The sequence below is a fragment of the Buteo buteo genome, chromosome 2 (genome assembly GCF_964188355.1).
Source record: "Buteo buteo chromosome 2, bButBut1.hap1.1, whole genome shotgun sequence".
NCBI lineage: Eukaryota > Metazoa > Chordata > Aves > Accipitriformes > Accipitridae > Buteo > Buteo buteo.
Window position 1 is genome coordinate 32,245,371 of NC_134172.1, and position 25,334 is coordinate 32,270,704.

The 25,334-nt window shown below is 39.3% G+C and overlaps 1 protein-coding gene across 3 annotated transcripts in view; it reads right to left on the bottom strand.

Annotated features, from left to right (window-relative positions):
* ETV1 (ETS variant transcription factor 1) overlaps positions 1–25,334 on the bottom strand; it is a 66,413-nt gene that overhangs the window by 17,415 nt on the left and 23,664 nt on the right. For all 3 annotated transcript variants that reach the window (XM_075050066.1, XM_075050048.1, XM_075050057.1), the window contains exons 6-8: positions 15,017–15,146; positions 13,278–13,466; positions 9,222–9,469 (exon numbers count right to left, since the gene is read on the bottom strand). In XM_075050066.1, the coding sequence (XP_074906167.1) occupies positions 9,222–9,469; positions 13,278–13,466; positions 15,017–15,146 (567 nt within the window). The remainder of the gene's footprint in view (positions 1–9,221; positions 9,470–13,277; positions 13,467–15,016; positions 15,147–25,334) is intronic.

The following is a 25,334-nucleotide window of genomic DNA, read 5'->3' on the forward strand; positions in this document are numbered from 1 at the left end:
TAAGGACCAGGTTTCAGACCCACAATCACACCCTGCATAGAAACAAACAGAAATTCAGCCCGCATCCCTAGCTAGGCGAGACATAGGGAAGACGAAGCTTCTGCAGGCAATGGGATGAAGCGACTGTTTTCTCCTGAATGAAGCAGAGCAAAGCAGGAACTGGAAACCTGAACCAAGATTTATTCTTCGGCAGTTCCTGTTTCTGACCATACGTAGCCTTCCTAATTAAAAGACACGTTGTTACATTACACTCTAACTCTGAATTACTTTTTAGTTCACTTTATCAACATCATCTGAAGATGTGGAGGCCCAGGGCACTACCCACGTGCATGTGACAAAGCACAGTGTGATACAGAAGTATTGCATTATATATGTGCAAGTGCAGAGAGAGACACAGGGAGACTGAGGCTTAGAAGGTGTGTACAATCTGAAACAGGGTGAGTGAAGAAGCTGAGCTACCTGCTTGGCCTTGGTATCTGCATGGTAGGTCAGGTGAACACTACCGTGTACTGGCAAGCGGCTGTCTTACACAGCAAGCCTGCTAACACGTCACTCAAATTCACCAAACACCTCAACTCATACATCAAACTTGCCTGCTTCCCTACAGCTATAAAACAAAGTGATGACACTAAAACTGGAATCTTCTTATTGTTTGCCCACCTACTTCTCCGATTTACACTTTATTACCAACTAAGTCATATTAAGAACAGTTCCCAAAAGGAACTGCTCCCAAAGGAGCAGTTCCCCCAAAATTTGGAGGGACTCCACTGGCAGTGGATACAGCCAGTCCTGTAATTTAACTTACACCATATCCTCCTCAATTGTCCTTTTGGTCTGAGAAGTAATTACATGGGGTTTTGGCTCCTACTTCAACAACTCAGAGTTGGTATATCTATACAGACAGACTTAAATGTGCTGTGCAACTTCTCTTCCTATAGGCAAGAAATACAGTACATGCAGATTCTTTCCCTTTGTGCTACCAGGCACAGAAGGGCATGCACAAGCCCCTCCGGTAGCTGGGACCAACCTAGCTCCCAAGTGCCACTCACACGGGTCAGCCTGACCCTGTGCTACACACACTCTGAGTATGCCGGTCCCCCCTTCGGTGCCTTGCAGAGCTTCACCAAGTGCTTACTTGAGCAATACAAGCACTTCTCTGGTACATGGAGAGGTGGTTGGTGCAGTGGGAGAGATTTTTACGAAGTGCAGAGACAAAAGGTAGCCTTTTTAAAATAAAATGTTCAAGCTACAACACATCACAGTTCTGGCCTCAAACTTAAAACATCACAATCACGCTGCGACTAACTTTTCTGTTCATGGATTTCCAAGAGCACTGACAAACTGTTTACAAAGGAGTGCTCCATCCACCACTGAAACACATTTAGCCTCTGGGTGGAAAGCAGCTGTTTACCACCACCGAGAAGCTCTGACCAGCCCAAGGGTGAAAAGCAATACTGGAAAACAGGCAGAGCTTTTTAGGTAAGAAAGGCAATTCTTCAAACTAGATCATAACAAGTGGCTAAGGTGGCACCAGGCATCACTAAGAAAAATGCACAATCTGTGTTTTGTGGGGATAAGTACCAAATGATTCTTTTTGACCATGAAACCTACGATTTTGTAAACCTGCAGAACACATTTAGATTAAAACTTGTATGTCTCTCCAAAAAGAGACATTCAGGCAGAAATACTAGAACTAAGGCAGAAATACTAGAACTAATGACAATCTCCCTATACAATAATTGCTTGAGCATATTTCACAACTCAAATGCTGGCGGATCAGGTTTAAGTTCAACCACCTTTAAAAGCACTATCCCCTCAGAAGCCATGTATTTACAACAGAGTCCTACAAATTGGTAAAATCCTGGCAATACAAAAGTCAGCATTGTTTTTTCATGACCAGGTTCAACATGAAAAAAGTAGGTGCACTGAAGTTACCTGGGTGAAATAGAGTCACTATCTTCTCTAAAAATCAACCTAAAAATTAAGCATTCTTTTTGCAAATCATTATGCAGTTTAAAAACATTCAGAATGGAAGGTTTTGTTCATCTTTTTGTCTCTCACTAGCCTTCATACAACCAATTGGGGGGGGGGGGGGAATCTACAAGTCTGTGCACTCATAGATACACACATTCCCTCCAAAAAAATAGCTAATTAAAATTTGTTAAGCCTAATTTCTTACACCTCATTTGACAAACACCTACCGGAGAACTAGATTTGGCCCCACCAGCTCACATCTAAGTGGAATTATTACACACATACAGAAAAAAAAACCTTAAGCAAACAGCTTCCTTTCCACAACTTTGGTTTTTAGATCTATGACAACATCTAATGCATTTTCTGAGACCAGATGTCAACAGCCTGTCTAGGCGATGTGTAACTTTTTATACAGCAGAACAGGAAAACAAAGGCTCATACATTCAGCTCTGAATTGAAATTCCACATGGAGCTGATCTTTTGAGCATACTTTAAAATCATGTATTTGCTTTTATTAACCTCAGTAACTGTAAAATGTATTTTAAACATCGCTTCCCTTTGAATTCAACAAAAGACGGCAGTATTTTCTTTCTCCCTCGCTCCTTTTGTTGGTAATCTTACTGCAAAAATGTCTGTGTTGCTTTTTCTCCCCCACCCCGTCCCCTGCCTGTAAAATCGAAGTTGGACAAACACTGCACGGCTGAAGTGACATATTTGAATGGAATTCAGACCAACCAGTTCCTGTTTATGTTTCTGATTTGAGAATGTAGCCTTCTCATTCACTATACATTAGAAACACACCAAGGCCATAAATGGTGTCAGGTTACAGGCAGGCAGGGCCAAGGAGCATTAATCATTACTTGAAGGCAACTGGCAAAAGCAGCAGCTGAGGGAACACTACACCCTTCAGCTCCGCATAAATGGACATTCCAGGGTTTGGCGTGTGTGGGTTGTTTTTTTTTTTCCCCCTTCAGCATCCATTTTATGAATGAAACTTCAGGCTGCACAGAGTCCATTCATATAAAAGCTATGCTCACAGGGCTCAGTCTCTCGGGATCAATCGGTCTTGGGTAAGGCTGATGTGATTGGTTTAAGGCAGGCTTCAGCCTTCCATTACTGATTTAAAATGCAGCCTGTGTCCATTTGACCTGCGTTAATGCACAAAGAGTAAATCCAGACTGCGCTCTCAATCCTCAAATCAAATCATTAGCCAGTGCCACTTACTGTAACTGTAGATTTAGAGGATATTTATCCATTTCTTTGAAAAACAGGGACTGCAGGACAATTTTTCAGATCGTGTTGTCTGCCTTGAAAGCAAAAATAGATGTATGGTCTCCTGCCTATATGCTCACATTAACTTTGTGTTCAGGTTTTCCTTTGTTCATGAAGATAATATTACAAAATGAATTCTATTCTAACCACAGATTTCTTTCAGACAGAATTAGTCAATAGAGGAAATGAGCTAGATGGGAAGCAGGTGAAAAGTTAAAATTCTGCCTCTCATAGCAATCTTCTGAAGTCCAGGTTTCCCAAGTTTCCCCCTTGGATGCCCTTATTTTCTACTGTCATACCATCCAACAGCAAATTAGTGTTTATGTGTTTAAAAAGCAAGTACAAAGCTGCAGTACAGCCCAACTACTGAACAAATCCACGCTCATTTCACTGAAGCAACACAGCAAAGACAAGCTCCTGAAACAAGAGGGTGAAATATTTTAAACCACAGAAGTGAGACTCGGGAAAACTTCAAAACCAAAAATGAGGAGGGGAGACTTCTTCAACCTACTGAATTCAAGAGCAAACCCCTATCCCTTCTCCCCTCCTGCCTTTATGCCAGTCAGATTTTCATTGAGAACAATTGTACAGCTGTGTAAAAGAATTTCTTTAAGGCCATAAGGAGATGCAGTTTTGAGATGTGTGTACTGAAGCACGATATCTGGGAAAATGATGGAGTCAGTTCTGTTTCCCAGAGCATTTTATAAAACTATGTCCAAAAAGACTGCGAATATTTGCAGCCTGACAAAAAAAAAAAAAAAAGGAGGAAAGAAAAAAAAAAACCTAGAGAGAATGTGAGGAAAAGATTAAGCATCTGGAGGATTTATGAAGCAAGATCTCAACAACAAGTCACACAGACAGACTAAGAGCATACATGCAAACTGTCTGTAGAGATTTAGAGGTGGTACGTTAATACCAAGGAATTGTTTAGGATGAGCCAAAGAAGTGTAGCTATGAGCAAAGGAATGGAACTGATCAAAGGGAAAATTTAGGCTTACGATCAAGAAATATTTCTTAACTGTGAAGTCTATTAGTCTGTGAAATAATCTCCCAGGGGAATAATTGTAGTAATAATACTTAGCACTCATACAGTGCTTTACATTTTCAAAGCACTGTACAAAAATTAGCCAATATAATAATTAAAGACAGTAGTAGAAGCACCATGAGTTGTGTCATTTTAAATGCTGCACTGGTCAATGCACTAGAGAATTTCCTGGAAAAAGCAAACCTGCACTGACTCTGACTGACAGCTAAGATTTCCTTTTTTTCCTTCATACTAGCAACTCCAAATGTCTAAACTTTTCCTCCAAGATGTACAATAGACTACCCAACTGTTGTTTAAAAAAGGGAAGGAAAAAAAAAGGGCAATCTGCAAATAAATATACTTCCAAGAAATGAATTTAATTTTTTTCTCCCTTGAAATTTTAATTCAACAGATTCTCTCATGCTGTTCTGCAAACTCCCAAATTTAAGGACATGTCAACCGATATCTAGGGAAGAATGTGCTAGTAGGGATCTTTTTCCACATTAGCTTGCATTGATTTGCTTTTCAAAAAAACACTGGATCATGTATTTGAAAGGACTCTTGCTTTTTATTCTGTTCCCAGTCATTAGGTAAATACACATTTATAACATGGATGGTAGAATGCTAAAAACATCCTATACCTACAAGAGCAAACTCAGGAGGTTAAGAAGTGTCATAATTACAACTTCCTCGGCAACCTTGATACAACCCTTTTGTTGCAAATGAATTAGGATACAGCCTTTTGCCTCGGCACTCTTGTCTTTTGAGGGCACAGGTCAAAACTGTTTGGGGGAGGGACAGCCATGCCATAAACAGCTTTGCAGATGCAGCCCCTGCTTCATTTGTTACAGAGGCTGGACGTTGTGTACTTAATGAGGCAGAACATTTCAAGAAAGGAAAAGATGACCTCAAGATTAATACAGGTGAATGGTCGATTTTAGGCCCCAACAAAGCCCATTCCAGCCACACCAAACTTTTCCAAAGTGGTCACGTCGCTTCTGCCAGACTTCTTGTATTATGTATTTCTTATTTTTGCAGTGCTTACACAGGGACTCTAATCTGATGTTCCCGTACCTCCTCGTCTAGAAGTACTAAGTCTCTAGGAGCTAAGCTTTGAACATATGTAATACATAATGTTCTTTAAAAATTATCCTGTCCTAACTGGGTACCTAAAATAAACAGGTATATATACCTGATGTGTGTCTCTGCCTCCACTCATCTCTCTTAACAGAGGGGCAGTTCCCCATCCATTCTCACATGCCAACACAAGGTATTTATTGCTTGTGAAGCCTCAGGAATTAAAGGGATGAGCAACTCAGAAAGCAAGATATGGAGCCTAATAATTCTGTCTGGATAGTTCATTCTTTAAGTGATGTGACTAGTATCTTGGAAGAAAACTTTGGAAGTGACAGGGAAAGAATCAAAATTTTCTAAGGTCCATTCAAGAATATTAATCGTGAGGCTACCCTGAAATGTAACTGTGAGAATAGCCCTGCTAATGCCTCTAACCTGCTCAGGAAAGACTGAATCTAGACAGATTTCAACAGATAAATTCCTGGCAATCAGTAATAAGTATATGCAAGCAACGATTCCTCCTCTACTTATCTCTAACACCACTGTTCGACAAATTTCAACGTTCCCAAAGACATGGTCACAAAGAACTTTCCAAACAAAGTAACTATTTCAGTTGGGCAAAATGAAATATGAGATTTAAACTTAATAATTTGTCATTTTACAACTAGATTTTTAGTGTTAGTTGATACATGCATAGCTAGAGTCATACATTAGTACATTTGCGAATTACATTAAGTAGGGAGGAGCAAACCTGCAAAGATCCTGCTTAAAAATAAAGCCCAGAATAGATGAGGTATCTCAAGTTTAGCCCTTTTAAGTACCTGAATACATGAATTGAATTTTAGAAGTGCTAACTGCACAGGATCGCCCACTATTAGCCCTTGTAAACAAAGGTGTTGGGAAGTCTTCTGGAGCATATTCATTAATGATGCAAAATCTCAAAGCTCTGTTTGTCCTTGGCTGCATCTTTGTGCTTAAAGTTGCTACACATAGCATCAAGTACTAAATATCTGACTGGCAGCCATGAAAAAAAAAAAAAATCCATGGCAGAAAATAAGTCTGATTGATTGAACATGTATGATGCACTGTGACTTCTAGAAGCGTGGATGGATAAGGAAGAGCTTCTACTCTGTTGACATTTTTCTTTTTCCATTATCTCAAACATTCTGCAGTAGAAACTGCATACCTGCAATTACAATTACAACTAATTGATCTGCCATTTCCCATGTCATAATTAATGTCATGTTTTAATAGTTATAATCATTCCATAATAATGCTTTTCATTCACCAGCTTCCCACAAAGTATAAAAGTATAGTGCACAAAAGCAATGAACTTTTATGAGGCTCTTTCAAAAACATCCCAAAAGGAACATCTCGGTGTATTACAATGAACTTTTAAAATATGTTTCTATATTCTTATGTGAACTGCAGTAAAATACTATGCAAAAGACTTCTCACTCTGGCATTCCTCCTTCCCTGAACATCCATAGGTGAAAAATGAAATCAATGATTCAGTGACAAATACATTATGTTTCCTAAGGGGTTATTTAATGTACTCTTAGCAAGGATGGAAAATGATGGTTTCTAGAGAACAGATGGTAACAAGACAAAATATCAACAGACCACAGTTGTTGACTGCAATTTATGGAGTGTACAGATGTGTCAACTTAAATGCAGTGATTCTGAGGCCAATAAAAGTACTTCCTGATACCAACAGATTAATTTTTCATGACCACTGGTTACACAGCTATTACATTTTTAAAAACTAATTATTCATCTACAAAAGAAACAACAATTTTGCTTGGACATCATTACTATAAAGTGGAATGTTGTTCTTGCTGGCACAAAAAAAAAGGCACGACAGAACTGGATACAAGTTTGTGCATCTTCCTTTCAGAATATAATTTCCTGCTTTTTTCCATAAAGAATATTCCAAAGGAAGACGACTGCTAGCAGCCAACCCAGATTTAAAGTAATAGTATACAATAAGGAGATCCCACTTCCTAGCCAAATATGAAGCATGCTTACAAAAGGGCCTTTTTTCAGCCTTTAATTTAGCAGGATGAATAACGGTGTTTGTGAATGTTGCAAGGGACTGGCAGTGCCTGAAGCTGCAGTCCCCCATTTATTATCCATTGCCACATTAACTATGCAGACAGTCTCTCCCATGCTGCTCTGCAAGACTAAAGATACATGACTGCCAAAGCCACGTATCTCAGAACCCTCATCAATGAACAGGTTGAGATCTAGATCTGATCCTTGTAATCTGAGCTCATTTTCATCTTGTCTTATATTTCAACTTGGACAAATATTTCACCCTTGGTCTCCTCCCTTTGTAGGCCTAACTCAAATTTACCTAAGGATCGGTTCTCTGCTTGTCAAGAATAAGAAAGAAGAAAGCAGCTCTACTTTCCAAATTCCCCTGTTCTAACATAGAGATCAACTCTAAAACAAGCACTTTACATTAACAATACCACAAAATACCCCACTAAATAGACAATGTTAAGTTAGCTACAGAAAAGACAATAAAACCCAGTTCTCCACTGTATCAAACTGCAACATAGTTTGTCATGGACTAAACTTGCAAAGGAGACCTCAATACAGCTTCCATTTAGCCTTTGGGAAAAAAACTGCAAAAGCATCTAGCCAGAGACTGAACCAGCAAGAAAGCGCTGCAGCTACTGCAGCACCCAGAAGAAGAGAGTCAGACTGAAGTCAGACAGGGCCACCCATTCCCCCACTGAAATCAGCATGCATGTGTACAAAAGCAATGTACCCTTCTCCAGAAGCATAGTAAGGACTCACTGAAATCCCTCCCTTTCAACAGTGTGGTATACACAAAACAGGACAGAGGCAGGGACTGAAGAGGAGCTGCAGAAATCACTTATACCAAAACTGAAAAATGTGTTTTGATTGCATTTTCTTGGCGCCATACCGATTAACTGTTTACCCCACCTAGCCCACTCCATGCTGTTCTAATCTCAGCTTCTCTCCATACCACCCTTCCAGCTTCCTTCTCCTTGTTACTTGGTACTCATTACTAAACTCCTTTTTTCTTCCCTAATTCTCTCTCTCTTTTCCCAAGTATAATATAAATATTGTGCTTAAATCATGGCAAACATTTACAATGTTATTCCCTTGATTTATGTTTGTATCCATTCTACCGCTTATCTTTTCTATTTTGACCAGAAGCTATTGAGAGCAGGCTCTGCCACCACCTCCTCTGTTTTGTACTGTCCATAGAGCAATAAGACTCCATTCCAGTTGCCCTATAAGCACAATCATAATAACCATTATTAATAGCAACAGCGTATTCTCTACATCAGCAACCTGGCATCACAGATTATGTACCTCCACAAAACACAGCAGTATGCACAAACTGAGAAGCTGACACCAATTTGGCTGATTCTTCTCCCTCATTGGTTTTATAGCTGTATAAACCCCACTTCAGCGGAGTTACTCCTGATTTAAAGTAGTGCAAGCAAAAGGAGAAAGAGTCCTCTATTTCTGGCAGACAAATGAAAGAGCTCGTAAAATGGAGCACACAAATTCAGAGGTCAGAGATGAGAGTCAGAACAAGCCCCTCTTAAGCAAAGCTCAATTTTGCACTCGTTATTTTTTCTTCTCCAGCTTCTTTAACCTGTGCACTTTCTGGACAGAGAGTTCTGGAAAATGAAATCCTTTACAGAGCAAGCAACGGTGGCTCAAGTCACATTGTACTATGTAGCAATCTTACTACTTTGTAAGACATAAACTACTTCAGGAGACTTAGAAGCCAAAATAGCAAGTTTCAATTCATATGATCAAAACATCAATAGCACTGGCTTGGACTCATATATTACTTTACTATGGAGGACTGAAGGAGAGTCTCACCTACCTGAATCATATGCAAAATCTCTAGGTTCCTGTTTAATCATCAGAGGAGGGGGGAAATTTTGACTGGCTGCACTGCCAACCATAGCGTTGTGTTCATAAACTGGATCATGGTACTCCTGCTTAAAACCTTGAGGTGGGAAAGGGATGTTTGGCTCAGACATCTGGCGCTGATATATTGGACGTCCTTCCCTTGGCATTGCAGGCAAAGGTGGGAAAGAATTGCAAGGTTCAGAGAGCTGGCGGCGAAATCTAGGACACAAGTTAGAGAGGTCATGTAAAGGACTTGAGCTACATTCCATTTCCCAAAGATCTTCACAGGTCATGATTAGTGGCTGTATCCCTTTCTCAGTAGCAAACACTTAGCTTATGATCATGCCAAGTGCTCCCATCAGGATCACTTGTATTGTAGAACAGCAACAAGCAAAGAAACAAAAAACCCCACCTATTAATACCAGCTCTAAGACCTGTCCCCACCACCATCCTCTTTGCTTTCAGTATCTTCTCTCAACAGAAGACCCAAACAGGAAATGCACCAGCTTCAAACCAGTAGAAAGACTGAAACCCCACCATAGTAACACAAAGGAGGCTTAGGTAGAGTTCTCTGTACTTTCACAAGTATTAGCAACATATTGCTACTGTTACATGGAAACCATTCTCACCACAACAAACATTCTGAATAGAGAGTATTGTCTGCCATAACAACTGGAATCATTCCTGGGTAAAAGTCCACAGTTCTGTCCTCTCTGGGATAGCACTGTGGGAAATCGACCTGCAAGGCTGGCACTGCATTCCAGCTCTAATGGGAAGGGAAAGTAAGCACCCCAGAAAAAGGAGAGGGTGCAAATTCTTGCTAAGAATTTCCCTCCTGCTTTAACTTGTTCCCTTGGTCATTTCTACATGAAGTCATCCATATAAGCCATACTGCCACTCACTACTCCCAAATGCTCTTCAGTAGGCATAAAATTTGAGAATTCAGTTTTAAACTAACTTCATTTACATACAACACTACTCAAGAACCTATGCTTATTGTTTCTTCCATAAAATCTATCTACCTGAACTAAAAGGCCTGAAGTAATTACTTGGACATCGACAGGTTCAGAAGCATAGAGAAGAATACAAGGATGCTATTTTCTCACTGTGCCCTGATGAACTGCACAAAGTCTTCCTGTCATCTCCTGCAGGTTACCACAGTAGCAGTAACTACCACTGTAGTAATATTGTGTCTGCACTAATCCATAGCAGATGCAACGTTCTTGCAACAAACTGCTTACTAGTCCTGTTATCACTCATCATGAGCAAGACACACTTTTATCAAAAAAAAAAAAAAGAAACCTGTGCCTTCCTCTGCAAGTTTCTCACTGTCATGCTAAAAAAATCAAGAACTATTCATTCTTCAGCTTCCTGTACTTTGGATCTGAAGCAGCTTTGGTTCACACAGGCAAAAGCAGACATTATCCTGGAGAAAACTCGGTGAGTGAAGAAGAATGCAGGGGTTTGATTGCACAGGCAATACAATCCTTGACTATCAACTCATATGTAGTACATTGTTTCTGAAACAATTTAAACTCCACTAATGTCTGTCATAATACTGCTGTGAACTTGGTCTGACAAATATTTACTGTCACAGCTTAATTACAAATACTGTGGGAGCTACAGAGATAGAAACTATTAAAATGTAGTAGTAGAGACAAAATTAATTTTTTTAATGCTGTTGTAAATATTATATTTTGCAGTAGAAAGAGTACTGCACTGTAACATTGGGTTTTGGCAATTCCACCTACACCTGCAGAAAATAAACTTAGAAACCCAAATGTATTATGAAACAGTTAGGCTGACTGGCACTGCATTCATTTCCCTCTTTTCCTTTTTTCATTAGCCAAAAAAAGAAGCAGAAATTATCATTAAGAACTGTCAAGGAGTGAATCAGAAAATTGCAACTTGAAGTTAAAATAAGAAACAGGCTCACTCACAAAGCCTCAAAGGAAGTTAATAATACTTGTTGTACTGGAAGCTTTGTATGGAATCAAGCCATTTGTTTATACAAGTGGATTTGATTCCTGTTAGTACTTGTTAGGACCACTTATCGTTCATACATTCATGCCCTGTATGAAGAAGTATGGGCTCTATGTTCTAGATACTAATGCTATCTTATGCCACCAATGTATGTTCTAAAGAAATATGCCTTGAGTTATAGATTTATATATGAATTCCCATAGGTAGGTCATCTGTTTAAATGACATTTTCTGAATACACTCATTGTAATAGCATATCACCTTGTAAATTGGGAAGATTTGAATTTCACAAAAATATGAAGTACACATTTGCTTCAAACAACTGGAAGTGAGAAGATTCAAAATAAGTAAGAAAATGGGGAAAAAAATATCTTCCACTACAATTGTACTTTTCTTTAAAAAAGGAGAAAAATGAGATTTTTTTTGGCCTGAGTCAGCTATTTTGGACTTCACTAGAACACATGATGTTCTATTACGGAAGGGAAGCATTAGTGCAAAATGCCCTAAAGAACGTGAATATCAAAGATGGGGAGGGGATGGATCATGTAAAGAGCCTACAAAGCTTGTGCAGAGCAAGTGTTATGGGTATAGAAAAATATACTAAGGTATATGCAAGTCTCTATAAATAATCAAATTAGGGCTGACATACAGCTTCAGTACTCTCTTTACAAGCTGCTCTAAACTAAAAGATTCTTTCATCTGAAAAACCTTATTACTGCTCTCTGCACAGAAGCTATTTAGCTTCTGGAGATTTCAGTCTCCTGACAACTTGACTTTGGTGTATACACAGACACACATTTATCCACCATCCTGTAATCAAAACCGCTGCCTGGCTTCACTGGGGGCCTGCGTGGTTAGACCACAGTCCACAGAGGGGGAAGAGATGGTGACTATAGTAGCTGAAGGGGTCGATTCAGTGTTTCTTCACCGCCAGAAGGGCTTGTAGAGAGCCTTGGATGATATTTAAAACTATGTCAGCAGAGCACAAAACAGCAATATAAACCTTAGCAACCCCCTTCAGAAGTGATCTGCACAAATCCCTGGAGATAATAGCCCTTATTAGAGCAGAGCATGCAAATCGCACTCCCAACAACTGTGATTTTCTTTTCAGGTGCTTCTTAATTTGCTAATGTTTAAGAGCCAAGTTGAGTTTCTGAACATATGTATGTCTTCACATACGGCTGAAATTTTAAATGCTCAGAGCAATCACACAACACAGCAGACAAAAACAGGTTCATGCAATAAAGGTTAGGACAAATAGAATTCCACAAACAACCATTTGGTCTCAAAAATCAGGGAAATCCACTGAGCATATCTGTTGCAAAACTGAGCTAAGAAATATAGTCAGCTGCCTGGGGATTTCTAACATATCAAAACAAAACAGGGTGACTTAAGGACAGTTTAAGCTTTAATTCTAGTCTCTAGCTCTTGTGGCTTTTACTCAGACTAATGTTATTTAAGTACAGTTTATGTTGGCATCTTTGTTTGTTTGAAATGCTACATTTCAAAAGGGTTTGGAAAAACGATCCACCCTTCGAGAGAATATTCTGAAGCAGTAACACCATGACCACTTATCTCTTAGATAGGTGAACTGCATAGCAAGAGACCAGATATTTATAGCCAGGATCATGCCTGCTAGTGACTTCATTACCTCGTAGGGCTTACTAGCCTCAAGTGAGTCACAGAATCAAAGAACAGCCCAAGTTGGAAGGGACTTTGAAAGACCATCTGGTCCAACTTTTCATGGGAAAGGGAGCCTAGACGAGATTATCTAGCACCCTGTAATCACCCTCACAAGACAGAAGAAGCAGGTCATTAATACTGTCACTGCAAATAAGAACTCCTACTGAAGTGCACCAAGCCGGGTGCCAGCCTTTCATAAAACACACATATTTCTGACACTCTGAACCTTGCTGGTTGTCACCTTGGTCCCCCTATCCAAAAACGAATAGTTGTGGGCAGGAAGCCAGAGCTAACCTATATGAGACTTGCAGCCGCAACTGAAATACCCTCTGCAGGGGTTTCTCACATGTTTTGTGTTTTACCTGTGGTCCATAGGGAAGCTGTTGTCTTGAATGGACTGCGATGGAGGGAGATGAGTAGGGAAAACCCGGTCAGGTTTAGGAGTCTGAGCTGAGTTTGGGGAGGCATGGTGCAGTGGTGACACAGGAGTGCTGGATGGTGTCGGTGGGTTGGAGGGCCTCATTCCCACTTGTGGCTTCTGATCATAGGCACTATCAGTAAGGCAAGGGGAAAGAAGGTCAGGTTATTTTCTCTGGGAAAAAAAAAAAAAAAGTAGCATCTACATCCAGAAAAAAACCCCAAGTGTCACATTTATAAGCTTTTTATTATAGTTACCTTATTAACCAGTTTGGGGCAGAGGAATTCTCTACTTTACATTGTGAAGAGCACAGAAAAAATCATGTTAGAAGCAAGTGGTTCAACACAGTATTTTCTTCTCTGGGGCACAGAAATATATTTTTAAAGGATTCAGTCTTACAGTGACATTCTAACAGGAGGTATACAAAATACATAAAAGTAGAAGCACCTGGACTAGAGCAGGAAGAGCCAGCAGTGCCTGTCAAGACTTTTTTAGAGCTTGCACAAACCACAAAGTGAGACAGTAAAACAATATAGCTAGAGGGAAGGGATCTGACACAGAAAAACAATGGTATGTTGGCTTAGCTACCCACACTAGGATGCCAGCAGCCTCTCCTGACAGGTTCCCCCCACCCCCAAAATAAAGTACTGGTCCTACAAATACATAGATGCTATTTTCAAAGGTGTCCCAAATCAGGAAAGGACTTGAGCACACTTTGATCATCCATCCCTCTTTCTAAACAGGAAAAATGCAGACATTAGGTGGATAGTAAACACGAGCTTGCATACCTTCCTATGTCAGGTCCTCTAGCACCCATCAAATCCATAAGTATATGCATTTGATTTTTGAAATCAAAATCACTCCTCTATGACTGGCAAAGGTGCCAGTCTTCCCCCCCCTTAATATCCAAAAAGTTAAATGTAAATGCTTTAAGTGCTAACAGTTTTGGTAGTACATTAAGGAGAATAAAAACTCACAAGCTAGATGAAAGATTCTAAAATACACTGAAATGTCAATAGGAAACTCTTCACTGCTGACACTAAAGGAAGGAGTGACACATAAGTGCAAACCAAAAGAAAGCCAATAAAGAATGCAGTAGTATCAAGCCCCTCCATCCCCACAAATAAATAAAGGTTTTATTATCTCTTCCTATAAAAGAAGACAACTTGTTTTCGAATAGGTAACAAAGACACAGAGCCTAATGAAAAGCTATTTTAAATTGTAATCACTCATGAATACACACATATAACATCTGCAAAACTTGTCATATACCTAATGTGTTGCTCAGACCTGCCAATCTCTTGCCTGTTACACAGATCTCTCTCTCCTAATGTGTGCAATGCATCTTAAAAGTAATTTCAACACAACTTGCAGAAAACAAGACACTCCTTCCTTCTATTTCACACTCGCACCCTGGGTTTTTAAACTCTGGCTATCTCCACGAAGAAGGAATGGAGAATATGCATTTTGATGAAAAACACTGCTTTAAAATGGTTATGTAAGTGTTTGATACAATTGTAAACAACTCCATCAGTGTTCATCAGCTAAATGCATTATCTCATCAGTCTGTTATCTGCTGAAGAGGTAACTTTTATAAAATCTCTATTATGGTTTTATTACTCTTTCGTCAGTTCTCATTTAAATCAGCAGTTCTCACTGCAAACAAGCTCCTGATTGCTTTACCTGACATTGTACAGGCACTTTTCCCCATAACTGAACTTGAAAGGTTGCTCTTGACTGCAAGCCGAGCCAAGTTCTGAACATGGGCTATGGGGTTCCTTCTTGATTTTCACAGGGAGACCATGAAAAGCCACTGTAAAGAGAAAGAAAATGTAATTAAAACCCAAGTACAATATTAACAATGAGCTTTCTCAAGTAAGCTAGACACTGATAATTAAACACATAATTAATTAAACCATTGTAATACTAAAAACAATATAGGAAATAAACATTTCAAATATTTCTTCTGGTGTCAACTGAAAAATAGACACCAGAGATCCTTTGCATTGGCTATTAGCACTTTTATTGTTTAATAGAATGATGGCCATGATCCCATCTCATTAGCAGGAAAATAACAGCCCACTTATATTTGGCTTAACTACTGTAAATGTTGTCAAAGGCAAAATACTTCCCAGGCACCAAATGTTTCTAAGTAATATTAGTGATGTAGCTTTTAGCTATAAATGCAATAGTAGTTCACTTCAAAGAGTGCCACACAAATGACTCCAAAATAAATTTCTCATATATCAGCTTCAAGTATATGATCAGTAATCTTTTTGTCCCACAGAATGCATGAAAATTTGCAGTGAAACTTATGAAACTGGATGATTACACGTGCCTTTAGTTATAAGTAACGTCTGAACAAAATACACAAGAAATGGCTTCAGTAATTTTTCTCAAAAATACACAAGACAAAATCCTGGCCTCACCAAAGTCAATAGTAAATGTGATATAGACATAAATTGAGAAAAAAAAATTAATTATACTTTTTTAAAAGGTAAAAAGAACAGAGGGCGTGTGACAGAAATGCAGCATTAATTAGAAGCATAAGTTGGTCTGGATTAAGAAGAAGTCCAAAGGTAAAGACAAGGTTAACCAGCACATTAGTTTAAGCCAGCCAGCCTTCCTTATTTCACAGCCAACCTTAACCAAAATTAAAGCAGAAGAAAATGCAAAGTTCACCTAGACAAATCTAAAATAAGTGGCTAGAAGGACAAAGGACTAAAAGACAGGTATTTAGCAGCTTGAAAACACACCCTTAAAGGGTTAAATAAAATGAGGTTGTGAATACATTTTTGAATTCTGAGAAGCCTAGAGTTCAGAGATCAATTTTATCACCAATTTGTGATGCTGTGACCAGAACACCACAGTTTGAACATCACGCTCCAGCCTGACAGACACTTGCGCCTCTGTGGAAATCCACATATGTGCAGCAGTCCCTGTTAGAGAACCTCAGTGCAAAATCAGGACATTATTATATAACATCAAATAGTATCTTGTCCCTTCCCTTGCACCTGAACTTAGAAAAGACAATTTGTTACACAGTATGTATTTTCTGATACTAATGCACCTGCATACACATGGGTATGTTCAGTGGGGAGGTAAATTAAATGCTGTCTTAAGAAGTAAGCATCAGAACCAATAAACTCTGAGTTTTAAGTATCTGTGAGTAAGATCTGGATTCCAGATCTCACCACAGGTTTTCCCACGGTTGGGCAACATTCAGAGAACTCTTTCACAAACAGGTCCTCTCGTACCCTATTACATGACAGTTTGTACTTTTGCCTTTCAGCTGAGACATCTGCAAGATAGCACTATGTTATTTTGTCACATATTTTCACAAAACTCACAAGAATTGTCTCTAAAACTGCTATCCAGCTATTACATTTGGTGGATAATAGTAAATTATCTGGAAAGATCACAAAGGAAAAGCAGACAGTAAAACACGTACACAAATACATATGCACAGCACAGTAACTCAAGAACAGAGATGAAAAGTGGTGAATGTCACAACAAGGAAAGAACTCTTTCTGAATAAAACTGTCTGAACTTGCCCTAAAATAAGAGACCATATGGACTTCTTGAATAAAGATTCTCAATTTAATAATATAGCAAAATGCAGCCCAGTCAGCTTTCCATTGTAATCGCAAAGCAGGCTGACACCCAATAGTTTGTTTCGGGTTTTTGCTAGTGAACTTTTACTGCTGACTCTCCTTGCATGTCTTGGTCAGATAATGAACATCGCACATTTAATGCATATGATGGGCCCCACAACTCCAGGTCAGCGGCTCCGATGAAAAGGTAGGCAATCTCTTTGACTTGAATCAGAAAATTAAAACACAACTGCAATAAGACTCTTTTTTAAAGCCAGTATCACATATTTGCACAAAGGCCACATGCTGCTCTATTTTTTTTTTTATTTTTTTTTTATTTTAAATTTGCTACTTCCTCGGAGTTAATCTGTTATGAAAAATTACTTCCCTTATTTATTTTTAAATAACGGGAGTACAGAGACTCCCACACCACAGCCCTGTGCGGAGAACTGGCTGGGTATTTCATCACAGCGCTGAGAGCCTGAACGTCTGCTAACAGGCAGTTTTCCAGCTCACTGGCACAGGCACAAGTGAAAGCAGCACATTCATTTTGTGCAATTTGCTTTACCTTCCCACATGGAGTTGGTGCATGTAAAAGGCTGTTAAGTACTAAATTATTCCTTATCAAATCACCATCATCTGGAGTCATGATCAACACTAATTAAATTACTTTCACTGAACACGGCTCCAGCCTGCTGCCTCGGCTGTGAGGTACATTTTATTTTGCTTACTGTACGGTCCTAGCAAGGTACAGGGCACAGTGCTAGAAGGCATCTGTGCTGTAGTTTTAATTAAAGTTTACCTCACCTTCCTCCCAGCTTTATAAGCTAGGGTAAAGTGTATCAAATCAAGTAGGTTAACGCCTTCATTTCATTTAGGGAAGCATTACAGTCCAAAGTGATTTTATATTAGATCTTTATCTTAACCACGGCCAGAAAGATAATGTAGCTCTAAAATTTAAAGCCTTCCTCGGGCAGTCCCCTGACACAGTCACCATGCTAAGCTTTATCTTTAACTCCTTAAGTGTACCCTTTTAGAGGCAGAAAGGAAAAAAGATAGCCTGAGAGAAATACTTAGTGCATTTTTGGGGGGCTTTCTTGAAGGCTACTTGACCTTTCAAAGCACATCTTAAGTGTGGCTGAAGATGACAGACTTATTCCAACAATAAAATTTCAAACATTCAAAACAGTTCTTGTATCATCACTGAAAACCTCCACCCGTCGCTCTTCATTGTAGCGTGACACTTATTTTATAGTGCACCTATTAAAAGAGATTTTAAACACACACCGTTTTGCTAAGTTGGATTTTATGTTTTCAATCCGTTTTCTTTTGAGGAGAGCAAGGTTGCTTATTTATACAATCTAATTTTAGTGCAGCGTACCAAGCTACCAACACATCCAAATTAACAAAATGACATTTCAAACAACCAGCTCCTCACCACTTCTTTCCTCCTCACGGCAAATTCATTTTACTTAACCCCAGAACAGAGTCTCAACCCTATTAAAGTAACAGGCACTCTGCCTTAATAACGATCTTATTAAGAAGTGACCAAGGGCCAAGATTTCATCCCGAGTGATTACTTACAGATAACTACCTCCAAACTTGAAAGGCAAATAATCTTACAACGTGTATTTAGATGGATGGCTTCAACACCTCATCTCGACTACTGTGGAAAGTCAGGCTTATCAGTGTCAGAATGGATTCAATCTGCAGACCCTATCTGGAGCTCCTCCGAAGCCAACTTGCAGATATAAGGCGAGCAGGACTGCTACCATCTGTAGCAAATTGATTGAGGTATAATACGTTACTGTATGCATATTCTCTGTGCATAAATATATCTATCCATACCTGCAGAGTAAAAGGGCTTGTATGTTATACATAATGTGCTGTTGTACAGACCTAGATTTTACACAAAACAATAATAATTTCACCACGAAGTAAACTTGCACAGAACATGCAAAAATACAGGGTGAAACCTGCTACCCCTGATTTTGAAATGCTATTCTCCTTTGCTATCTGTCAACAGCCTAATCCCCAAACATTTTGTTCATAGTAACACCCAGTTTAAGATTCCAAACAAAGAACAATTTTATTAAGAACTCTGAAATTAAAGGAGGAATCAGTTTGTCTCAGAGGAGACCGATTTATATACTTTCTAGCCTGAGAAACAGGAAATGTATCACCTCTGTACAGATAGAACTGAATCAATTCTTTTGAGAAAGCCCCAGAAATGCACTGCATCAAATATAAAAGCAATGGTTTAAAATATTTTTCAATTCAAGAGATGATTATTCAAGATGAAGAAATGAGGAATATTTCAGGTGAAATTGCAAGTCATTTCTCCTTTGAGCAAAAAGTTATTGTATAATTTTCAAACTTGAGATTCCTGCCCAGAACAAAAAATAAAATCTGATTTTATTTTCTGAAGAAGAATTAATTTAAACATATTTTTAAAAGGCACGAAATATTACTGGCAATTCAATGACACTGGCTAACGGCAAGCAATCTTGACTCCACCGACCAAAGAGACAAAGAAGTATTATTATCAACACTTGTACAGCAAGAGCATTTACTATATGGTATAAAATCAACTGACAGCAGCAACCTTGCTTGTGCTAGTGAACCCCAATGTCTCCTAAGTAATAGTACATTCATGTGTATTAAGTTCAAGGACTTTGTGTACCTGCAGAGAAAATGAAGTAACCAGGAAGTCACAGTAAATAATACCCTAAACATTTCTGCTGCATGTTTCTGAACTGCTTTTAATATTTATGCTCTCAAAGCACCCCCTAAACCCGAATTAGTGAATAAACTCACTCATTTTTATGATCAATTGAGGCAAAACTGTTAATATGCAATGTAAGTTTAGAGAGATTTCTTGAACACATTTGAATAGAGGGGATTTGATTTTCTTAACAGCAAGATGAAAAGACAGAAGGTGTAAAAATATTTAAGTTACTACCACTACAACTCCAGGTGCCAGACTTACTCAGGTGACCCAAGTTAGTACTTGTTAAAATTTGAAAAGCAAGAAGAGAAGGCCCCTGTACTGATAAAGCCAACACAGTCACACTTTAAATCTGTCTCCCAATACACACAGAAATGCAGCAGGCACTTCAGATACATCAGAGTCTCTCCAAGATTCTTTTCCAGTACATTTACCTCTGCCAAGCCCTCCCCTTCCCCCAACACACAAAAATCCATTACTAAAGGGTCTAATCTCAGCTATCAGCACAGAGTGCCTTTTATGGAGCCATTAAACCATTTCTCTTGTTTACAGTGCCTGAAGAAAGATGTGAATTATGTCTGTGACAAAACAGGCGATAACATTTCTAAACTGCTATCAAAATGCAAACTGAAATACACTTAAGGACAGGGACCCTAATTCGTGTTTTTGCAATTTTCCTCGCTCACTATAACTTAACAGCACTCACCTGATGATTCAAACAAATTATTTATGCTCTAAGTACAACAGGTAGGCATTTTAATAATAAAAAAATCTACCTTCAATAAACAAACAGTTTATTGAATGGTTCATCAAGGAGGGTAAAGTGCTGGTTACTTCTCAGGTGATAGTAATGACCTAGGTGCTCTTATCAGTAGACTTCAAAAAAAAAATCTAAACACAACATTGTGGGTTCCTATGAGGCCTGAAATGCTCTATTTCTGCAACAGTTACTTAGCATTTAAACCATACATTCAGTATAGGTATTTGCATATCTGATGCGATAAGCTACAAAACTAAATACTTTCTATATGACCTTCTAGGTGGGAATGCCAGACTTTATACATATTTTCTGAAGACGTTTCAAAAATGTGTTATTTCACTTATGGAACAATAGCCTTCTGCATTCTGGAGGCTATTTATTCTAGATCACTATGATTTGAGCTACAGACCTTTGTAGATAGCTGCACTCTGAATTTCAACACCCATTTAATAGACATCTGATAAAAGACAACGGTATGCCAAAGCATGGTGCTCTTTCCATTTCATTCCACTATACATTAAGATGAGAAATTTTACTGGTAATCTTTGGGATGCACAGGAGGAATTAGCTGAAGCACATACTAGACCCAGCTGACCATTCCTTCATACTCTGGAGGTTTCTGCTGCTGCAGCTGAATGCGGCACACAGCCTAGCATACTAACAAAAACTGAAATAAAAACATCATGTTGGAGAGGTGATAGATGAAGAGAGGTAGGAGGATGGAAAGACAGTAAAGGCTGGTAACCAAGTATTTCCAGCTAAACTGTTCCCAATGATTTTGAATTAAAGCCTACACATACAGACCAGTACAACAGCTGAATACTGCAAGCATGGATGACTGAGGCAAGATCTGCAGTTGTTTTCACCCTAGACAATCTCTTGCCCACACAATGGCAAAAAAACCCTTTAGTTTCTGACCACTGCAACAGCTGCAAAGATGAGCAAGACCTGAAGACCGTGGACTGATTTAAAAGTGGCTGAACAGATTACATCTACAGAGACTCCACCAAGTTCTTCAACCATTTGATCTATCAAAGTCACCTCTATCAGATCTTAGCTGAGCTCCAGTCAACTGGATTTCATTTAGGTCCTGCTCTCTGCCAGATACTGGAAGAAGCTGGTGACAAATTGGATATCTGACACACAGATGTGTATCATCACTGTGGTTTCAGAGACTATCCTGGCAGTTTATATAAAAACTAAACATAGACAAGAGACCTGAGCTTTCACTATCTCACAAATTAAAGCTGGTAGAAAAGTGGAGGGAAATAAAAATCCAAGCAATCCCATCAAGTAGTTTTTTTGAAGAAGTGCACGATCTTGGTATTATTCTCCACCTTATGGTTGTATCTAGAAAACTGTAACTTGCTTAAGATGTAGAATTTGGCTCTGAAGACAATCAGCGTCCATCTAGTCCCACTGAGTGGTCACCATTCACCTGTGTGTTTGTGTGTTTGTGTGTGTGCACACAGAGCCAAATGGAAGTAAGCATACCGAACATGCAAGCATGTCTCCGCAATGATACATTACGTATGGTCAAAATACATGTAATACCGCAGTAAAGGGCAGTAAGCTTTTTGTTCTTCAAATGCATATATGTAACTGGGGAGGAAACAGGGAAGCAGCATGCAGAAAAGAGGAACAATATGTAAAAATGCATTCAACAAAAAGCTAATTCTTTCCTACATGGTGGCCTGGCTCTCAGTCCAGGGAAGAAAATCTGAGGATAGCCGGTATCATGGCGAAAGCTCTGCCACCCCTCGTCTCAGTGCTCTTTCCCAGAAAGTGGAACTTCATGACTGGGCAGTACTTGGCAAACCTGTTAGATATGATTCCATCAATTCAGTCTTTGCCTTGGCTTCAGATCAGATCCTTCCAGCCCCTACCAGCTCCATAGATAGAAACAGCATGGGACCTCATTTTTTGGAAGCTAGTTCTGAACGATGAGCCCAAGCACCAGCTTTCAAAGCCAACTGGCAAGAATAGAATACGTGGGCAAGATGGATCTATTTGAGAACCTTGTTTAACAAAAAGAAAATACCAGCTTTGAAGTAATCTGTCACCTTTACTGGAAAATATGCAACTACAAATGCACTTTAATAACAGTTAGAACTCACTTTGCAAAATGAAGCAAATTGCTTATTTTCTCTTCCAGCCTAAAGCATACAATACTGTGCATGTCAAGTAACAGTCTACTTGAATACAACATTGCACAAATGCTACATAATAGTATAGTCTTTAAAATCCTCAGGGGGTGGGTAGGGATGGGGGGGGAGAAGAAAATAAAAGACAGGCCAAAATTGTGGGATTTTGTCTTCAAAGTCTACATGGACTGTTCTCAGCTGTCATGGTATGAGAAGAAAAAAATATTGATTCTGAATTTGAATTAGGAAAAGGTAGCAAGCAGGTGAAGATGAACTGCACTGAAAGCTGGGATTTATTCCTGTTTACTACTACGGAGTTTCAAGATGGAAAATAACAGCATGTCTTCCTACAACTGATACTGGGACATTCTGGACCTTAAAATCTGCAGTAATGCATCTGTATTAACAAGCATTGTTTGTTAAAATAACTTAATAACTTTCTCTTGCTTTAGAGTAAGAGAAGTTTTTTCTTTCCTTTTTTTTAAAAGCAAAAAGCATTACAGATTAATCACTAAAAGACAAAAAACAAGTATTGATGAAAATCAATTTAAAACTAATTGAATCACCTGTTCATCTCTAGATTATGTTAATTCTGCATATCCACCAAAATTTTTCCCTACCTTTACTATGATCTGGCATTAACATAAAACCTTCGAGAATAACAGGTGAGGCCAAAAAAAAGGCTGAAGTAGAGAACAGAGACAGGTTCACTGTACCTACAGCACATGAAAGTTGCATCATTACCCATAAAGCAGGTTTATACGAGGGCATTTGTACACGGGCAAAAGTGACCAACAAAATAATCATTATAATGCAGATATATGCCACTTCCTTACAGCGCAGCTTATTTGACTCTTAAACATGATGCTCCTGCCCCTGTTCAGCAAAGAAATTCTTCTAGATGCTTCTTCACAAATGGAAATAAATGTCATTTTCTTGTGTGCAAAGACACTGAAAATTTTTGCCAGTTTAGCTATTTCTGGGCAGCTAAGCTAAGGACCCCCTGCCATGACGGATGCAACCTTCCTGAGATAGAGGGGCTCCCAGCCACTGTGGAAGAGGGGCTTGCACCCATACAGCTTAATAATTGGTTCAATGCTATAAATCCCCATTTTTAGTGCAAGACATCCCTCATTTGCTTGTCTGTGCAGTTGGAATTTCTGAAATATTCATTTGAGTTACTGAGGGTACACCTGCAGCTTTCTTATGCTTTAAGTGCTGAAGGCACCACTGAGATAATTCAGATATTTGTACCCACTTGGCTTCTCATTTAAAAGGACCATGCCGGTTGAAAATTGAAGTCTGTGCATATGTTCAGTATAGCAAAAATTAAAAAGCCCACCCAAAAGGGTAAGCCACCTGGCTGGGGGGGATGGGGGAGTGCTTTCAGCAAATATCAATAAAAGTTAACCTACTCCCTAAACCCAAAGATGGAGCAATTCCAAGGCAAACTTTTCAAGAGGCTGCTAGTAAACACCTTGTTAGGACACTATAGGTCCTTTGGCCTAAATTGACACTTTATTTGGACAGCTGCTAACTAGATGAACTGCCACATGGTATTAGAAGACTGGCTCTCTCTTCTACCCCCAAGCAAAGGAATGGTTTGACACGATTTTGGTTAGCTGATCCCGCTTCTCCTCCACCCCCAAAAGATTTCATCTTCTAGTTAAGAATTGTCAAGAAGGTATTTTCATGCAGTGGGAGCTGCAGTTACTGACACAGTTTTTAGCCTCTGAAAGCAGCAGTCTCACAGAAGTGCTGTCATGGGCACTGTTTTATTCTGATTTATGTCCCCTTCATGCAGTGCTCTCCTTCTTTTCCAGACAGTTACCTGTCCGGCTGTATGAGACTCGCCATTGCAGACAGTCCAGGGGAAAGTGCTGCCAGAGGGGCTCTGCCTCCCAGCAACTACCTTCAGGGCAAAAGTTAACCTGCTGACAAATACCACGGACACTGGATAACTCTGAGAAGAATACAAGGAAATCTGCAGAACATTGGTGGGAGGGAGAAAGGCAGGATTAAGCTAGGACGAGCAAACTGGCTTGCTTTGATGTCTGAGAAGAGTAGGTGAAGCAGGAGGAAGAGCTCTCCCTCTTCCCCTGCCCCCAAAGTAAACAGAGGCTTAGGGCTCTCTGGAGGAGGAAGCAGTAACCTAATAAAAATTAAACCAGCTGGGTTCTGTAGCAATTCATCTAAAACCCATGGATAGCATAAGATGATTGGGGGGGGGGGGGGGGATCTAAAGAATTTTTAATCCCTCTATACTGGATCTGCAACCTCCAGGACCCCACAGAGAAACAGGGTTGCTCTTCATCTGCATGAGCTTTCAGTGTTAAAATCCTGGCAGGAGATCACGGGCATTTGTTCCTACAGTTACTTATAATGTATGTGGCTCCAAAGGCTCCCAAGCAGAGTGCAAGGAGAGGCAATCCACCTTTAGAGCTCCTGCTAAAAGAGGAAGGTCTTAATGTAAAACGAAGCCTGGAAGAAAACTTAAATTGTATTCCTACCTGGGAATTATCAATAAAGTTAAATGCAAAGAGAAGAGCTGGCCACTAAATCAGGGTCTGTGTGCTTTTCTGAGGACAGGATTTCCATTTGCAGCAATTTCCAAAATTTAATTTAAATTGTAAGAGGTAATGGCTAAGTACTATGTAACTTCCATTACTAAAATATCCAAGCAAGATAATATCCCAGCATTTTACACACACTCAGACACACACACACACGCTAATAGGTTTTGCAGAAACAGAATTATGAAGAAAACTTTGACAAT